Raw genomic sequence first — 20,344 nt, forward strand, 5'->3', positions numbered from 1 at the left:
AGTCAGGCATTTTCCCAGGTTGAAAAATTTAATTACTAGGGAACACATGTTTAAGGTGCGAGAGGGAAAGTTTAGAGAAGATGTGCAAGGCAAGTTTTTTTTACACAGAGGATTGTGAGTGCCTGTAATTGGGCTGCCTGGGGAGGTAGTCGTAGCTACAATAGCGACGTTTAAGAGGCATCTTGACGAATACATGAATAGCATGGGAATAGAGGGATATGGACCCTGGAAGTGCAGAAGGTTTAAGTTTTATAATAATAATCTTTATTAGTGTCACAAGTAGAATTACATTGCACTGCAATGAGGTTACTATGAAAATCCATGAATCTCCACATTCCGGCACCTGTTCGGGTACACAGAGGGAGAATTCAGAATATCCAAGTTACGTAACAGCACGGCTTTCAGGAATTGTGGGTGGAAACTGGAGCACCCCGAGGAAACCCACGCAGACACGGGGAGAACATGCAGACTCCACACAGAAAAGCCAGGAATGGAAACCGGGTCCCTGGTGCTGTGAAGCAATATTGCTAACTACTGTGCTGCCTCAGACAGGCATTATGATCGGTGCAGGCTGAAAGGGCCAATGGGCCTGTTCCTGTGCTGTACTGTGCAAACACAATGCATAAAAATGTTAAAAAGACAAGTCAAAAGACATTGGGCTGGATTCTCCGTCTGGGAGACTATGTGCTGACGCTAGCAGAGCATGTGTGGTCTTTAATGAAAGGAAAATTGGCATGAAACCCTCACCGATTTCAGTACCCGTGAGGGGCTAGCACCGGCACCGACTGAAACTCCCGCCGCCCGCACCATAAACAGATGGAGAATGGGCAGGTTGCGGGCCGCACATACGCACGGCTGACTAGTGAACCACTAGGTATGGGAAGAGAATTGGAAAAAAATGGAAACAACCCCCAAGTTAAATGAATATAAAATGAAAATGATGAGGACAATGTCAGAATTCAGCAGGGCAACAATGCCTGCAGTGCCCACATCCAGAAATGATTAAATAAAATAAAGAATGCTGCACAGTTTTCTCCATTTTTCATTCCTGTTGCTTTACCAGTAAAGCTGACAGCAAATTCTACACCGGATCTCTGCTATAAACACAGGAGGTTGTGATAAATTTGTTTGCCAAGCTAAATTCAGTTCCAGGAGTTATTACTTTGAGGGGTTATTACATCACAACTATTTTTCTGTAAAGTCACAAATATTTTTAATCGTTGATATTCAAAACAAGTGAAAACTTCAACTTCTACACGGTGGTATATTACCTGTCTGCACAATGCGAAACTGCGGAGCCAGCAGTAAGATGCTGCAGATCACAGTGAGAAGCTGAAACTCCATGATTTGGACAGAGTGGGTTGAGTTGTTTCACTGTTGATTTCTCGCTGTGACTCGTGACTTCAGTCTACTCCGGATCAGCGGAATCAAGTGGACTCTTCACCCTCTGATTGAAACTGGTACATTTATAGAGCGGGTGTTCCAGCCACTGCACTCAGTCTGACTCAGAGATGCACCAATGTGACTCCAACTGGAAAACAAGGCGTCAACCTTAACTACGTTATCTGTTTCTCAAACCAAAATAAAGTGCAGTCAGTGATGCATATAACTCCCACAATGTTTAATATCCCTGGTGCATGTTTTATAAGTTCCAAAATAATTTAAACAAATAGATATTTTTGTTCAATGCCATTAGGTATCTTGTTGGGCGCGATTTAATTGAAAGGTTTCTCAGTGTGGTCGCGAGCGGGAACTGTCGCGAGCTTCCCTACGCTCGACCTGGCGAGGTCATCACTGCTATAAAACATGAATTGGTCCACTTAACAAGGCCCTACAGGCTTCACGCCCCAAATGATGGTCCCGCCGACTGAGTAGCCAGGACTGTGCCCGCCAGCCCCTGCTACAAGAGAGAGCAACACCTAAACTACTCCTGCACAGCCAACCCTACTCAGCTTGCAGCCATGCTGCCGAGACAACCAGTCCTATGATTCGGGGCTGCCGATCTGGGCAGATTATTGAATGTGGTCGAGGCCAGGTGGGATAGCCTGTTCCGACGAGGGTCTCTGAGGGTCAGCCACAGGGCAGCCAGCATCGCCTGGGAGGCAGCGACAGTGGCAGTCAGTCAGGGTGTATGACCAGGGAGACCGGTACCCCGTGCCGTAAGAAGATTAACGACCTGCACCGGGCCTCATGGATTGGCACTGGACCCTGACCCCAATCCCATGAGAGTGTGCCTGGCACCGCTCCCATCCAACAGTGTTCCGTCCCCCCAGCCCACCCATGTGCAGCACTGCCAACATCCCCCCCGGACCTCCCCATCGCCCCCCACCCCTACTCCCCCCTCCCCACCCACACTCCCAATCCCTTCCCAGCACCCCCCGTACTCCCCATTCCCCCCAAAATACGAGCCCATTTCCTCCTCTGAAAACCCCCACACCCCCTCAGGCCCCCTCCCACTCTCGTGCTGAACCACGCGTCCAGGTAACGATGCCCCCTCTGTGTCCCCGCAAGAGAAATTAGCGCACAACAGACGGGAGAGGGCCTAGATGGGCGGCGTGGTGCTAGACACACAGAGTTCTCAACCCCTACAAGGAACAGACCTGGAGGTCACGGGGTGGCCGAGGACAGATCTGTCACCAACCTAGATGTTTTCATACGGCGCAGAGGTGAGGGTCCATCAGCCGACATCCAGCTGAACTGTCGCATGTGAGTTAATACCATACAGAATGGCCCATCCCTCCCAGTGAGCACATGTCCAATCCCCAGCGGGATCCTCATGTGACGGTGCCACCCATCTGGAGTAGTTTCCTCCACACTCCCCCCCCCCATCTCCCATGGGAACACCTCGGAGGAAAGCTTCGAGGAAGCCACCATCGGTGCGTTACAGCTGTCATCCCCACCCTCCAGTAGTATTGGACAGGCTTCTGGGGCACATTCTGGTGAACACCACACAGTTGCTGATGCACATCAGATGAAGGCAGGAACGCCCAGGCGAGTCAGCAGTCGGAGGTCTGCTGGATCCTGGGACCGAGCTGGGTCTCAGTCAGATGCTGGTTTACCCGGAGCTGATGCAGGTGCTAGGGTGCGGCCTTGAGATTCAGAGCGGGTGTCAGTGACCAACCAGCAGGCCTAAAGCTGAATTTATTTTTAATTTATTTACAGGATGTGGGCGTTGCTGGTTAAGCCAGAATTCATTGCCAATTCCTCGTTGCCTTTTAGAAGGTGGTGATGAGTTGCCATGTTGAACCGCTGCAGTCCTTGAGGTGTAGATACACTCACTGTGCTGTTAGGGAGGGAGATTGGAGGCGTGACAGTGGCTATGGGTGCAGGAGATGGTGCCAGCAATGCACATCACCGAGGTCACATTGCTAGGGTGGTGACCGCAGTGGACTGCAGTGAGTGCTCAAGTCCTGGAATCATCCTGAGGCGTAGAAGTTCAGGGCTGCGGTGTCCTAGACAGCCACGGGAGTAGGTCTCCTCCTCCCCAACATGGTGCCAAGTCCGCGAGGACATGGCACAGGTGCTGCAATATCCCCTTGTTGAGGTAGAGCCTCCTGCAGCACACACCATCCGTCAGTTGTCGAAAGACCAGGGACGTCTGTATATCTTGGGTTGTCGCAGACCTCCCCCTCTGGGTCCCCCCCTGGCCTGTTGGGTGGTTGGGTCTGCAGGGTGTGGGACGGGACCCTGCACATGGACCACCATGTTGTGCCTCTGTCGATGCTGCTGCTGCTGCTATCTTCTCCACTGTCTGCCCGCCTGGTCTGCCAGCAATACCACTAGGGCAGCTTTCACAAGGTGCAAGATATTTCCCATCCTGTCCAATATCTGTAAGGAATTGGGAGAGGGTACGGGACTGACAACCAGCTGTGTCTCCCACCATGGGACACTCCAGTCCCCCCATTGCTCCCGCTACCACATCTTGGCCTTGCACTCCTGGCTGCAGTGGGGGCTCCTGCTCACCGGACCCCAGACATTATTCCCCAGACACCCAAGTTTAGCGATACTTAACGACATGACACTTTATCAACCCTTCCTCATTACATAATACTAAATCAAAAATAGCCTACTCCCTGGTCCCTTCCACGGTGCACAAACCCATCCTCTGAATGCGGAGCTGTTATGGAGCCAACCAGGGAGTAGGCTATTTTTGATTTAGTATTATGTAATGAGGAAGGGTTGATAAAGTGTCTTGTCGTTAAGGATCCTCTTAACGTTAAGGATCCTGGGGGATGCCCAGAGGCTGTAAGAGCTGAAAATGCTCGAGGAGGAGGAAACTGCAGCAGCGGAATGTGCAGCAGTGTAGCGTACCACAGACGGACAGGTGGCAGCTGCTCAGGATAGGGAGTGAGGCACCCAAAAGGCCGAGGAGGAGCTGCCAAGGAGGCGCTACATGAGACCTCATGTGTACAGACATCCCATGTCATTCGAGGACCTGCTGACCGGGTATGCTGTTAAAGACTCCAACTGAGTAGGGAAACAGTGCAACACATCTGCCAGATCATGGCACACCTGGCACCGCGAGGGCATGGGGTAGACACCCGCTCCCGGTAGCCATCGAGGAGATGGTCGCCTTGAACCTTTGCGCGACAGGGCCCTCCCAGGCGCCGAGTGGGGACCTGCCTGGGATCTCACAGAGCTCAGTGCGCAGGGGCATCTGCACCGATAGGGAGCCCAGCCTACCCACAAAGTCTACCAATTCCAACCCCCTCCCACAACGTTCTCCCATTTCCCCCTGCAGCCCCCCCCCTCCCCCCCCCCCCCCCACCCCCCTGGACAGTCCAGGCCAGCCCATCCGTCACACCCATCTGACAGAGGATTGAGGCAGGTTGTAACAATGGTAACAGGTGTTTAATGTGAACAAATATTCACAGATTTGTCTCTAGCCCTGTAACTAAACTGTGCCTTGCACCTGTGCCTTGGTGGTTCCCCAGATAGCACAGCAAGAGTGGAGGTGGCCTGCTGCGATCAGAGTGGTTTGGGGGTGAGGGTGGTGTGTGGAGATGGTTTTGGGGGTAGGGTGGACACATGTGTCATGGGGAACCGCAACTAAGCGGGGTCCCACTTTTTCACCCCGGCCGGACTCCACCTCGACAACCTCCTTTTTGTCCGGACCACCGACCAAATCCAGGGCCCTCTGCTCTGCCATGGTGAGGAGCCACAGGTCTGGCAGTCCCACCCCTCTCTTCTCCTGCTCCCGTCGGTTGTGTGCGGCCCTCTCGGGGGCGGGCGGGGGGGGGGAACAGAAGACGACAGTGTTGGACAGTCTGACTTATACAGCCCAGGGAGTGGGCAGTTAGTCGCAATGTCCAGGGCGCCCGGCCATGGCGGCATGTATGGGTACCGGCATGTGGGGTAGGGTGGGGGTTCGACCAGCTTGGGTTTGTTGGGGTGGTAGGGTTATGAGTGTGTGGGATGGAGGTTCGTGACAGGGACACAATGCTGCCTATTCACCCTGGTCACCCTGAAGAGGTGGTGCTGTTTTTTTCTGCACTGCTGGCTGGTCTGGACTACGTTGCCCACGCCGCTGACCACCTCTGCACCCAGGCACGGTGAACAGCTGCAGCTGGCAGCCTCCTTCCTGGGCCGGGTACAGGTCATCCTCCTCTCTTCCACGCCATCAGGAGGGCCTCCAGCTTGGCGTCCGTGAACCTTGGTGCTCCTCTCCTCGCTGCTATCTTGTTGGCTGGGATGGTGTGCGTGGGGAGTGAAGTGTGTATATGCGCCTGCAGCTTGTCAGCCTCCTGAGTGTCAATCTCAAAACCAGTGAATCCACACCATTTATTATTAGAATCGATTGCTCTCCATGTGGCATTGGTGCTAGCCTCTCAACGGTAACACAATTGGTCCAGGGGTGGCGTCAGTTTTGCCATCGTGAAAGTCCACAAATTCTACGTTGGCGGCAACACAGGTCTCAGAAACGGAGAATCCCACCGGGTAGATTTAAAACAGTGACGAGGAGGTACTACTTCTCACAGAGGGTGGTGAATGTTTGGAACACGATGCCCCATAGTGCCCCATAGTGCGGTGGAGGGAGATAGATACATTTCTGGTAAAAACTTTTTTAAAATAAATTTAGAGTACCTAATTATAGTTTTTCCAATTATGGGGCAATATAGTGTTGTCAATCCACATACCCTGCAGATCTTTGGGCTATGGGGGTGAAACCCACACAGACTTGGGGAGAATGTAAAAACTCCACACAGACAGTGAACATGTGATAAAGGGATATGGGGAACAGGCAGGGAGGTGGATGATGTGTTAGGCACTTTGGATTTGTGAAGCAGACATAGGCCACCAACACTGAAGATGGTTCAACACTATTTTATTAACTCTTATAAAATATAGACATAGTATGTGGGTTTACACGATGCTAGATTAACTGGAGACCTGTGCCTGTCCGAACCAGTTGAATCACTCAGCACGTGGTGAGAGTCTGTACTGTAACTGATAAGCTCTTGTGCTCCTGAGAGGCAGCATCCTGAATGAACGGGAAAAGTGATGCCCTCTGTCTTTGTAGAGAGTGTGTTCTAACTGGTGATTGGCTGCGGTGTTTGTGCATGTTGATTGGTCCTAGTATATGTCCATCAGTGTGTGTGTCTGCACCATGATATGCTGGTGTATATTATGACATCCCCCCTTTTAAAAATAATTGATGTGAATGTGTGACAATAAATAGTGTGGGTGTGTGAAGAATGTTCCTAACTACATGTGAGGTGCAAAGACATATGTACAGATCTATATACAGGAAAACGAAGCTATAGGGAAGGTGCCTGGTGCAGATAGTTAGTATGCAACAAATTGAACAAGAACAGTGCTATATACAAACCAATAGAAAACAATTGAACAAGGAAGGAAACTTCTCAGAGTCCATAAATTTGCAAAGTTCATAAATTCAGCCTCTGAGGTGGGCGACGAATTCTGGTTGACCGCCTCAAGGGTGGGTCGAGAGCCACCAGGTCAGGAGCTGGGTGGGCTGCAACACAGTCAGGGGGAGGCAGAGTGACAGGAAGCTTTGCACAGTCCATGGCAGGGTCAGCAGAGGGGCTGGGTGGGCTGCAGCACAGTCAGGGGGAGGCAGAGTGACCGGAAGCTTTGCACAGTCCATGGCAGGGTCAGCAGAGGGGCTGGGTGGGCTGCAGCACAGTCAGGGGGAGGCAGAGTGACAGGAAGCTCTGCACAGTCCATGGCAGGGTCAGCAGAGGGGCTGGGTGGGCTGCAGCACAGTCAGGGGGAGGCAGAGTGACCGGAAGCTCTGCACAGTCCATGGCAGGGTCAGCAGAGGGGCTGGGTGGGCTGCAGCACAGTCAGGGGGAGGCAGAGTGATCGGAAGCTCTGTACAGTCCACGGCAGGGTCAGCAGAGGGGCTGGTTGGGCTGCAGCACCGTCAGGGGGAGGCAGAGTGACCGGAAGCTCTGCACAGTCCATGGCAGGGTCAGCAGAGGAGCTGCTCGGAGGATCCCGTGATGACTGTGGAACAAGGTGAAGGGCACGCCGATTGCGGCACCGAATGGATTCATCTGGTAACCGAACCAGGAAGGAGGAGGGGGCCACCTGCCTGAGGACAACAGCAGTTGCAGACCAGCCACCATCCGGGAGATGAATGCGAACCTTGTCGTTCGGCTGGATGTCGGGGAGATCAGCAGCACATGTGTCGTGTGTCGCCTTTTGCTGCGCCTGAGACGTCTGCATCCTGTGAAGCACTGGAACATGATCAAGATTCGGGGTGTGAATCGACGGCACCATCGTCCTCAGGGTGCCATTCATTAACAACTGTGCGGGCGACTGCCCAGTGGAGAGCGGGGCGGAGCGATAGGCCAACAGAGCGAGATAGAAGTCAGATCCGGCATCGGAGGCCTTGCAGAGTAGTCTCTTGACTATGTGAACACCCTTTTCTGCTTTGACATTGGACTGAAGGTACAGGGGACTGGGTGTGACATGTGCGAAGTTGTACTGCCGGGCGAAGCTGGCCCATTCCTGGCTGGTGAAGCAGGGGCCATTGTCCAACATCACTGTGAGCGGGATGCCATGCCGGGCAAATGTCTCTTTGCACGCCCGAATGACAGCGGATGAAGTGAGGTCGTGCAACCTGATGACCTCCGGGTAGTTTGAGAAGTACTCTATAATTAATACATAGTCCCTACCCAATGAGTGGAACAGGTCGATGCCCAACTTGGTCCAGGGCGATGTGACCAACTCATGGGGCATCAGAGGCTCCCGTGGTTGGGCCAGCTGAAAACGCTGGCAGCTGGAGCAGTTGATTACCGCATTGGCAATGTCATCGTTGATTCCCAGCCAATACACAGCTTCCCTGGCCCTGCGGCAACATTTTTCAATGCCCAGATGGCCCTCGTGCAGCTGTTCCAGGACCAGCTGGTGCATGATGTGCGGGATCACAATGCGGTCTAGCTTCAGGAGAACCCCATCAACGACTGCCAGATCATCTCGAACATTGTAAAACTGCGGGCATTGGCCCTTGAGCCACCCATCCGTCATGAGGCGCATGACACGCTGTAGTAGGGGGTCAGACGCTATCTCACGGCGAATTTGTACCAGGTGTGCATCCGATGCAGGCAAGTGGGAGGCTGTGAACTGAACTTGGGCGTTGACCTGGCAAACAAACCCTTCAGGATCGCATGGAGTGGTGACTGACCTGGAGAGGGCGTCGACAATGATAAGGTCCTTGCCAGGGGTATAAAGAATTGGAAATCATACCTCCGGAGCCTGAGCAGAATGCGCTGGAGGCGAGGCATCGTTCAAATCCCTTCTGAATTATATTGACGAGCGGACGATAGTCGGTCTCGACAGTAAACTGGGGAAATCCATAAACACAGTCGTGGAACGTCACGACACCAGTCAGAAGGCCGAGACACTCCTTATCTATTTGCACGTAACGCTGTTCCATGGGGGTCATTGCCCGTGACGCATACACAACGGGGGCCCATGACGAGGCCTCATCACTCTGCAGAAAACGGCTCCAATGCCAGACTGACTGGCGTCTGTAGAGATTTTTGTTTCCTTTGCCGGATCAAAGAAGGCCAGAACTGGGGCCGTGGATAGCTTGGTCTTCAGTTCCCTCCACTCGAGCTCATGGGCAGGGAGCCATTGGAAGTTCGTTGTCTTCCGGACCAGGTTCCTGAGAGCCGTGGTATGCGAGGCGAGGTTGGGAATGAACTTTCCTAGGAAATTTGCCATTCCCAAAAGCCGGAGGACCGCTTTCTTGTCCTCGTGCGTTTTCATGGAAGCAATTTTGTCCACATCCGGCCGCACACCCAAATGGGAAATGTGGTCACCCAGGAATTTGATGTCTGACTGGGTGAAAGAGAATTTAGCTCTATTGAGGCAGAGGTCATGCTCGTGTATGCGTTTGAAGACACGCTTGAGGCGACTGATGTGCTCCTGCGGGGTGGTGGACCAGATTATTATGTCATCGACGTAGACACGAACACCTTCGATTCCCTCCATCATCTGTTCCATTTTTCTGTGAAATACCTCGGACGCCGAGATGATCCCAAATGGCATTCGGTTGTAGCAGTATCTGCCAAAGGGCGTATTGAATGTGCACAGCTGTCTGCTAGATTCATCCAGCTGGATTTTCCAGAAGCCTTTTGAGGCGTCGAGTTTTGTGAAGAGTTTGACATGGGCCATTTCACACGTGAGTTCCTCACGCTTGGGAATCGGGTAGTGCTCCCTTTTGATTAAGATCCTTAGGATCTATGCAAATCCTTAGTTCACCGGACGGTTCTTCACACAGACCATGGAACTCACCTAGTCGGTCGGTTCCGGAGATAGCCCCTTGATCCTGGAGGTCTTGGAGCTGTTGCTTGAGGCGGTCCTTAAGGGGAGCTGGGACCCTGCGAGGTGCGTGTACCACAGGCGTGGCATTTGGCTTGAGTAGAATCTTGTATGTATACGGGAGCGTGCCCATGCCCTTAAAGACCTTGTGGTACTGTTGGATGATGGAGTCGAGTTGCGCCCCGAAGTCGGTGTCAGGAGAGGCAGACACATCGATGGGAGAGAGAGAGTGAACCCTCTGCACCAAGTTCAGCAGCTTACATGCCTGTGCACCAAGCAAGGAGGCTTTCGAGGAGGCAACGATCTCGAAGGATAGTACAGCTGTGTGAGCGCGATGCGTCACCTCCAGTTGGCAGGAGCCACTGGCAGCAATGGCATTCCCGTTGTAATCAAGCAGTTGGCATGCAGATGGCAGAATGGCAGGCTGGACACGAAGGCTGCAAAGGTCAGACCACGCAATGAGATTGGCGGAGGCACCGGTGTCCAGGCAGAACCTTACTCGGGACCGGTTGACCGTAAGGGTGGCACACCACTCATCATCCGGATCAATGCTGTGTATCAGAATGGGCTTGGTGCTGCGCTTTGGAGACATCCTGTGCTTTGTTATGATGCCGACTTGAAAAGGGGCTTGCAGGTCATCGCTGTCAAAGTCGGGGGACACGTCTGGGACAGGCTCGTTGATTGTGGGCTGAATAGCCCAGACATCCCTGCGAGGCTGGCTGGATCGTCGGAAACTAGCAAGCTGAGTCGACCTCCATAAAGCAGCATAGTGGCCAAGTTTGCCACACTGCAAACATCGTTGGGACTTAGTGGGACATTGCCGCTTTAAGTGGGAGGAGCCACAGTTGCCGCACGCCATTGCGTCAGTGCGTTTGTTATGCCACCGCGCATGCGCGGTGTGATCCAGCGTGGTCCGTGCCTGCGCAGTACGTTCTTCGACATCGCCATGTTCGTTGCATCCAAGCGTGGGAGCCCGCGAAAAGCGCGTAAAATGGCCACCTTCATCCAGGCTTAGGCCCTGGAGCGATTTGATGACCTGGACCCATTTTGCCTTGTGGGGAGCTTGCCGCGCCGTTTCAGCGGCCTGGATGCGGGAATATTGCGTGGAGGCGTGCTAATGGAACACGCAGGTCTCAATGACAGTGGACAGGGTGAGCTGCTTGACCTTAAGAAGTTACTGGCGAAGGGGGTCCGACTGTACACCAAAAACTATCTGGTCGCGTATAATGGAGTCAGAGGTGGACCCGTAGTTGCAGGACTGCGCAAGGACACGGGGGTGGGAGATAAAGGACCGGAAAGGTTCGTCCTTAGCCTGTAAGCGCTGCTGAAAGATGTAGCGCTCGAAGCTCTCGTTTATCTCAACCTCGCAGTGGCTGTCGAACTTTAGGAGGACTGTCTTGAACTTAGATTTACCTTCCCCGTTGGCGAAGGTGAGCGAGTTAAAGATGTGGCGGGCAGGTCCCCGGCTGTGGAGAGGAAGAGAGCTTTCTTCAGTGCGTCCGAGGCAGCTTCCAGGTCCATAGCGTTGAGGTATAGCTGGAAGCGCTGTTTAAAAATCTTCCATTTGGAGCCCAGGTTGCCGGTAATGTGGAGCGGCGGCGGCAGGCGAACGCTGTCTGTACTGCAGGATGGCTGAAGACTGGTGGAATGCTGATCACTGGAAGGTAGGTCTCAGAAGTTCTAACATCCCTCAATTACTGGTACCATGACGAAAGGGAAAATGCTGGAAAATCTCAGCAAGTCTAGCAGCATCTGTAGGGAGAGAAAAGAGCTAACGTTTCGAGTCCGATGACTCTTTGTCAAAGCTAACAGTCAGAGAATGTGGGGAATATTTATACTGTGGAGTGAGAATGAAAGATGAGTCATAGCCACAGAAACCCAGGGAAACCAGGTGCTAATGGCCACAGATACCAAGGAGAAAGAGTGATAATGGCAGTCCCCAGAGAGGACAAAAGATGTGAAAGGCCAAACAACAGGGAAACTAACATCAGAGGATGCACTATAGGTGTGGGGGGAGGAGAAGGGGGAAGCAAACAGAAGAAAGGTACAGGAAAGGTGGATAAGATTGGGGGGGGGGGGGGGGAATTAAATGTATATTAAGAAAGAAAGAAATGGTAGAAGACAGTTAAAATGAAATGAAAACAAATGGGTCGAGGTGGGGCTGATCATCTGAAGTTGTTGAATTCGATGTTCAGGCTGGAAGGCTGTAGCGTGCCTAACTGGAAGATGAGATGTTGTTCCTCCAGTTTGCGTCATGCTTCACTGGAACATTGCAGAAGGCCAAGAACAGACATGTGGGCATGGGAGCAGGGTCTTATGTTAAAATGGCAAGCAACAGGAAGGTCAGGATCCTGAATGCGCACAGACCGAAGATGCTCAGCAAAGCGATCACCCAGTCTGAGTTTGGTCTCTCGATATAGAGGGGACCACATTGGGAGCAGCGAATGCAGTTCATCAAATTGGAAGAGATGCAAGTGAAAGGCTGCTTAACCTGGAATGAGTGTTTTGGAACTGGAATGTTAAGCATGGAAGAGGTAAAGGGGCAGGTGTTACACCTTCTGCGATTGCATGGGAAGGTGCAATGGGTGATGGGAGAGGTACCATGATGTACCATCATGGTATCATGATGTGGTACCATGATGTGTTGGGCACTTTGGATTTGTGAAGCAGACATAGGCCACCAACACTGAAGATGGTTCAACACTATTTTATTAACTCTTATAAAATGCTACACATACTATAACTGTGGGTTTACACGATGCTAGATTAACTAGAGACCTGTGCCTGTCCTAACCAGTTGAATCACTCAGCACGTGGTGAGAGTCTGTACTGTAACTGATAAGCTCTTGTGCTCCTGAGAGGCAGCATCCTGAATGAGCGGGAAAAGTGATGCCCTCTGTCTTTGTAGAGAGTGTGTTCTAACTGGTGATTGGCTGCGGTGTTGGTGCATGTTGATTGGTCCTAGTGTATGTCCATCAGTGTGTGTGTCTGCACCATGATATACTGGTGTATACTATGACAGTGGATTTGAGACCTGGAAGAGATCAGCCATGATCTGATTGAATGGCAGAGCAGGCTCAATGGGTTGAATTGTCTACTTCTGCTCCTAATTCCTATGTTCCTATGTCCCCGGTGCCAGGGCTCAGCCCCACGGGTGTTCGGGTGTTGGCCACTGGGTCCTAGGTGTTGCCTCCTGCAGTGTTCAGGCACAGTGTCCAGGCATCACGCTCTGATTCGGATGCTGGACAATAACCCCCACATGCTACATGGTTCGCCTACCCACGGGAAACCACTTGGGATGTGTGGAGTGCTCACACGATTGCCAATTCCCAATTCGCTATAGTCTTCAGCCGTATGGCCAGAGGCCTCCACCGTCAGTGGGGGTTATGGGTGGTCGGTGGAGGTTGGGGATTCCCCCGAACAAGACCACATGGGCCATGGGTTGGCATGACAGAGTTCTGGTCACTGAGACAGCTCTCTCCCTCTCTCCCCCTCCTCCGCCCACCAAGCCCATGGGCGGCCAACCCCCTGCTCCGTATCGCCCCCCCCCCCCCAACCCACCCCACCCCTCCACCGATGGCAGCTCACCCTGACAGAGGCTGGACACGGGGACTCTCCTGCCCCACTGAGCACCATGGCAGCAACTCCAGTGTCCTGACCTCTTTGCCTAAGATCGAATCTCGAATCCTCGGATCCCCACAGCAGCCCTTCTGCCAGGTTCACATTTTTAAAAAAGTGTATGTGGTGAACGTACTTCACCTAATGCATGAGCTGTCTGTACTATCTGTATAATGATGTGATCCATGACCTGGAAGTGATGATACGGGCTACTTCCAGGTACTGTACTGAAACCCCGGTGGGCTCCACCTTTGTCTCCGCCCTCACCGGGGCCATATATAGTCCGGCCGCCTGTGGGTGGCCCTCATTTGTACAGCCGACTCTGGAAGGCGAGTTCATGGATATTAAAGCCGAATGTTCACTCGTTCTCATGGTCTCACAGTGAATTGACAGTACAACAATTTAATATCCATCGACAGCATCATGGAAGCCGCTCTAAAGCCAGATAGGCTCGAACTTGTTGCGCGCGCGTCAGAAGCCAAGGAGATCTTCGAACATTGGCTCCGCTGCTTCGAGTCCTACCTCGGCTCCTTCACAACGCCTCCCACTGAAACCATCAAACTACTACTCCTCCATGCTCGGGTGAGCCATCGAATCTCCGTGATGATCGAGTAAGTGGCCACGCACGAGGCGGCACTCGCAACCCTCAAGGCGCATTTCATGAAGCCTGTAAACGAAGTGTACGCCTGACATCTCCTGATGACTCACCGTCAACGCGCTGGGGAATCACTAGATGAGTACCTGGAAAAACTGACCCTACTCGCGAGGAACTGCAGCTATCGGGATGTGACGGCCGAGGAGCACATGAACCTACAGATCCGGGACACCTACGTGGCTGGGGTCCGATCGAACTACATCCGGCAGCGATTGCTGGAAAAGGGGACCACTGACCTGCGGGACACGGTAAAGCTTGCGACCTCATTAGAGATGGCCTACCAGAACCTCAGTGTTTTCCCCGCGGACCCGGCAAACGCCTCGCGGATGCCATCGTCGCAACCCCCGTTGGACCCGACTACGTCATAGGCCTGTGCCGTGCAGCTTCCAGTCCAACCCGGGGAACCGCAGTACTACTTCTGCGGTCAGGGTCAACGCCCCCGGCAGTGTTGCCCAGCCCGCACAGCGACGCGCAGTGACTGTGGGAAAAAGGGACACCGCCAGATTCTGTCTGGGCTGACCTAAAGCCCAGAAATCGAACACTCACCAGGCCCGCCTGTGGACTCATAGGCCAGCAGACCCCACAACGTGGCTGTGTACCTGACCGGAACGCCCCCTTCAGACACGTCATCAGCCTTGTGCGACTCATGGGGGCCGCCATCTTGCCTGCCAGCTCCAACACCGACCGACACGTGCGACCCATGGGGGTGGCCATCTTGGTCGCCATCTTCGACCCGGCCCGACACATGCGACTCGTGGGGACGGCCATCTTGGTCACCATCTTCGACCCAGCCCGACACGTGCGTCTCATGGGGGGTGGCATTTTGTGACCCTGACACAGCCGGCCACGCTGGCTACTCACAGCTGGGTGCAATTACCCTTGACCAGTCGCAGCCGAAGCACTTGAAAAACTCAATGATGGTCGTCCGGGTCAACGCAACGAGACCCCCTGCCTTTTCGACTCTGGGAACATGGAGAGCTTTCTTCACCAGGACACGGTAAGGCGCTGATCCCTTCCCATATACCCCGCATTCCAAACCATCTCCCTTGCCTCCGGATCCCATTCGGTCCAGATCCGGGGGTACTGTATCGTTAACCTCGCGATGCAGGGCTCGAGTACGCTCGTTTTAAGTTGTACATCCTCCCTCATCTCTGCGCCCACCTACTGCTTGGATTAGACTTCCAATGCAGTCACCGAAGCCTGACCCTACAGTTCGGCAGACCCTTGCCCCAATCACGGTATGCAGCCTCACGACCCTCAAGGTCTCCCCCCGCTTCGCTCTTTGCGAACCTCACTCCTGATTGTAAGCCCATCGCCACTAGTAGAAGGCGGTACAATTCCCAAAATATGGCTTTTATCAAGTTGGAGGTCCAGCGACTGTTGAGTGAAGGGATCATCGAGGCCAGCAACAGCCCCTGGAGAGCGCAAATGGTGGTTGTCCGGACCGGGGAAAAGAATCGGATGGTTGTAGACTACAGCCAGACTATTAACCGGTTCACGCAACTGGATGCATACCCCCTCCCCCGCATCGCAGAGATGGTCAACCAGATCGCACAGTACCGTGTGTTGTCAACGGTCAATCTGAAGTCGGCCTACCTCCAGCTCCCAATCCGCCTGGAAGAACGTCACTACACTGCTTTTGAAGCAGCCGGCCAACTATTCCACTTCCTCAGGGTCCCCTTCGGCGTCACTAACGGGGTCTCGGTCTTTCACAGAATGATGGACCGAATGGTGGACCAGTACGGTTTGCGGGCTACATATCGGACTTGGACAATGTCACCATCTGCGGCCATGATCAGCAGGACCATGACACCAACCTTCAGAGGTTCGTCCAGGCCGCCCAATCCCTCAACCTCACATACAACAAAAAGGTATGTTTTCCGCACTACACCACTGGCCACACTCGGCTACGTCGTGGAGAACTGAGTCCGAGAGCCCGATCCCGACTGTAGGCGCCTCCTTACGGAACTCCCCCCTCCCTACAGCCTCAAGGCCCTCAAACGATGCCTGGGGCGGTTCTCCTACTACGCCCAGTGGGTCCCCAACTATGCGGATAAAGCCCACCCACTTATTCAAACCACCAATTTTCCTCTGACGGATGAGGCCCGCTCGACCTTCAGCCGCATCAAGGCCAATATCACCAAGGCCGCTAAGCACGCGGTGGACGAGTCCATCCCCTTTCAGGTAGAGAGCGATGCGTCACACGCTGCACTGGCTGCCACACTCAACCAGGTTGGCAGGCCAGTAGCATTCTTCTCCAGAACCCTCCACGCTTCCGAGATCCGACACTCCTCGGTCGAAAAGGAAGCACAAGTGGAAGCCGTATGGCACTGTAGGCACTACCTAGCCGGTAGGAGGTTCACCCTTGTCACCAAACAGCAGTCAATCACCTTCATGTTTGACAACGCACAACGAGACAAAATAAAAAATGACAAAATCCTGAGGTGGAGGATCGAACTATCCACCTACATTTACGATATCAAGTATTGTCCTGGGGAGATCAACGAACTCCCGATTGTCGACAAGTATTTCCGTTTCCCCTTCGCTGTCCCCTGCCCCAACATCACCTCTGCCACTGTGATAAAGGCACTGCACAGCATCTTTACACTGTTCTGTTTCCCTGCTTACACCCACAGCAACCGAGACACATTGTTCACATCAGTACCTTCTCAGTAAAGGCATCGCCTCGAGCAGGACGAGCTATAACCTGCAGGGAAACGGACAGGTGGAGAGGGAGAACGCGATGGTATGGGAGGCCGTCCTTCTGGCCCCATGGTCTAGAGGTCTCCCGTCCCCTCGCTCGCAGGACGTCCTCCCCCATGCCCTCCACTCCATTAGATCACTCCTCTGCACAGCCACAAACGAGACCCCTCACGACCGCTTGTTTCTTTTCCCCAGGAAGTCCATCTCTGGGGTCTCGCTTCCATCTTGTCTGACAACTCCAGGACCTGTCCTTCTCCGGAGGCACATGAGGAGCCATAAGACCGACCCCCTGGTCGAGAGGGTCCAGCTGCTGCACGCCTACATCGCGCACCAGGACGGATGGCAAGATACGGTCTCCCTACGAGATCAAGTGCCAGCTGGGTCCCCTGCCAATGCGCCCCCCTCCCTGCTGCCTACAGCCACCCCCTGCATCCCTTACACCCCCTGGGTCTTCCGTCTTGGCCCGCACTGGCACTGCCGCCACCCGCCACCCTCTTGCCTAGCCCCACCCCCGAACCATCTCCGACACGCCGGACTGAGGCTCAAGCTCCAGACACTAACTCCCCAGAGTCATCATCTGCAACGACGGTGCCCGCCGCATCGCCAGAACTGAGGAGATCTAAAAGATCGATCCGGCCTCCAGACAAACTGAAACTCTAATGACCCCACGTCACCCCCGCTGGACTTGATTTTTTCAGCAGGGGGTGAATGTGGTGAATGTACTTCACCTAATGCATGAGCTGTCTGTACTGTCTCTATAATGATGTGTCCCATGACCTGGAAGTAATAATACGGGCTCCTTCCAGGTACTGTACTGGAACCCCGGTGGGCTCCGCCTCTATCTCCGCCCTCACCGGGGCCATATATAGTCCGGCCGCCTGTGGGTGGCACTCATTTTTACAGCCGACTCTGGCAGGCGAGTTCATGGATATTAAAGCCTAATGTTCACTCATTCTCATGGTCTCACAGTGAATTGACGGTATAGCAGTGTACTAATCAGCTCCCATGTGACCACCTTTTGGGAGGGCATGAGGTCACAGGGGGTTGTTAGATAGGGGGTCGCTCCTGTTAATTGTATGGAGATTGGGCTTCAGTGGTGATTGGTGGTTTGTCTCCACGCTATGGCGGGATCCTGATTTCACCAACAGGTGACAGGGGCACAGTGCTGGCTACTCACCCTGGTCACTCTGAGGAGGTGGTGCAGTTTTTTTCGCGGGCCAGTTAGATGGCAAACAGATTGGCCCCTCACACGGTTCTTGATTTTGGTCTCTGCCATGATTTAACGGGCTTGTCGCGCTCTCGCTTAAGTCCAGCACAGCCATTAAATTATGCCTGTTAAGTGTGGCAGCATTTCTCGGCCTCAAATTTATTCAATTAATAAATAACCATGTCATATAACTTAGCAACACTACAAGCACAATCACAATGGGAAATCAAGTTGATTCAAAACACGTTTTGGGACTCTGGTGGTCCCGTCAGAAGACAGGAGTGGAGTGGACAATGTTCCCAATGGAACCATCTACTTTAAAGACTGTAGATACCAGGTTAAATGAAATGCTGATCTCTAGACTGATAGATTGATTTTGAGTAACATATTCAAGAAATATTAGAGAAATGGGAGTAAATGGAGTGAATACAGATCAGCCATGGGCCATATGAATGCAGAACATGAATGATCTATTACAGAATCCTTAAAAACATGGTAGCATAGTGGTTAGAACTGTTGTTTCACAGCACCAGGGACCCGGGTTCAATTGCCGGTTTGGGTCACTGTCTGTGCGGAGTCTGCACGTTCTTCCCGCATCTGTGTGGGTTTCCTCTGGGAGCTCCGGTTTCCTCCCACAAGTCCTGAAAGACGTGCTTGTTAGGTGAATTGGACATTCTGAATTCTCCCTCTGTGTACCCGAACAGGCGCCGGAATGTGGTGACTAGGGGCTTTTCATTGTAACTTGATTGCCATGTTAATATCAGCCTACTTGTGACCCTTTTAAAGATTATTATTAGTAAACTAAAACCTTCTGCACTTCCAGCCTCCAAATCCCTCTATTCCCATCCTATTCATTTATTCGTCAAGATGTTTCTTAAATGTTGCTATTGTAGCTACGACCACCTCCCCTGGCAGCGCGTTCCTTAGGGAGGAGAAGAAGCTGGTGCACAGTCCGAGCCAAACACCCAGGTTGTCGTAGTCAATATTTTCCCCGCTTCTGGACTGTGATAGAAAGATTCAAACATGATTGTTAGGTAAGAAAAACTAAGCTTTATTTACGGACTACAACTGCTAGCTATTGTCAAAGTTCCAAGATCCCTGTGTAACCTAGTGGCCAGATATCGTTACCTAATTTATTGTTTAAAGCAGCGCTGCAGCCAATCTTCGAATATTACGTTCTTGAGAAGGGGTTTTCTAAACACATGAAAAATAGACGGGAATTGCCGCTAGTTTTATCTAAAGTTTGTCCCATAATGTCAGTAAAATGTGCCCCTGGCAAAAATAATGCTCAAAAATTTTTTTCTGGTACCAAATCAAATTGGAGGGTCCTTGACCCCAAAATAAATTACTGACAGGGTCCCTGACCCCAAAACTTAATCAAAGGGTCCCTGACCCCAAATTTATTGACAGCCTGTATAAATCTGATCCGGATGGAAAACGAGATCAACAAGGTCCCTGACCTGCGGCTAATCACAATCGGGTCCCTGACCCCAAAATTACTCACAGTCAAATTTAGATTTGAGAACCGTCACCTGTTTAGTTACGTCCGTCAGGGATGAGGGGTCGCAGCACAGATCCGAGAGAGAGAGAGACCAAGGTTAATCTTACCTTGTGCCGGCGTCTGTCTCTGTACTCCGGTCGTGGCCTTGATCACTTTTTCTCAGTCCCTCACGGAAGATCACTCAGGATATTGGATTTTTTCTCGCAGCGCCAAATGTCGTAGTCAATATTTTCCCCGCTTCTGGACTGTGATAGAAAGATTCAAACACGATTGTTAGGTGAGCAAAACTAAGCTTTTTTTACGGACTACAACTGCTAGCAGTATGGCTGAGACTTGAAGTCGGAAGGCAGTCAAGTACAAACTGCTGGGTCCGTCCCAAGTCTGCAATATCACAAAAGAATAAGACGACTTTTATACATTATCGGATCAAGATAACATGAATACAGCTTAGTCAGGAATTTGATCAAAAGTAAAACATAAGTAATAATCATTACAATGGCATCACCTTGCTGACCTTTAGAGGACTCGGGGTCTCATATCATTATCTTGTCTTTGTTTTAAGAGATGGAGCAAATTTGTTTAAGTACAGAAAGAGACAGTTTTTTAGTTTATCATATGTATTTAGACTGCTCTGGTCTCATGACGAACGCGCTTTATCCGAGTTTAGAGTCAGTCAGTTCTCGGGTCAAGTTGACCTTGGCCTGCTTGTATTTGTGCCTTAGGTTATGTGAAGTCAATTTAAATTTAATTGTACCAAGGGGCCTCACGGTAGCATGGTGGTTAGCATCAATGCTTCACAGCTCCAGGGTCCCAGGTTCGATTCCCGGCTGGGTCACTGTCTGTGTGGAGTCTGCGCGTCCTCCCC

General features: G+C 52.3%; 1 protein-coding gene across 5 annotated transcripts in view; it reads right to left on the minus strand.

The window, feature by feature from the left end:
• The window catches only part of LOC119966225 (kunitz-type serine protease inhibitor-like), a 106,015-nt gene that overhangs the window by 56,208 nt on the left and 29,463 nt on the right, over positions 1–20,344 (minus strand). For 4 of the 5 annotated variants that reach the window (XM_038797576.1, XM_038797575.1, XM_038797574.1 and 1 more), the window contains exon 3: positions 1,272–1,531. In XM_038797576.1, coding sequence (XP_038653504.1) covers positions 1,272–1,344 — 73 coding nt within the window. In that variant the 5' untranslated portion in view covers positions 1,345–1,531. Of the gene's footprint in view, positions 1–1,271; positions 1,532–19,586; positions 19,647–20,344 lie in introns of those variants that run through there. The other variant, XM_038797573.1, reaches the window with a different exon arrangement.

Source organism: Scyliorhinus canicula, chromosome 5 (assembly GCF_902713615.1).
Source record: "Scyliorhinus canicula chromosome 5, sScyCan1.1, whole genome shotgun sequence".
Lineage (NCBI taxonomy): Eukaryota > Metazoa > Chordata > Chondrichthyes > Carcharhiniformes > Scyliorhinidae > Scyliorhinus > Scyliorhinus canicula.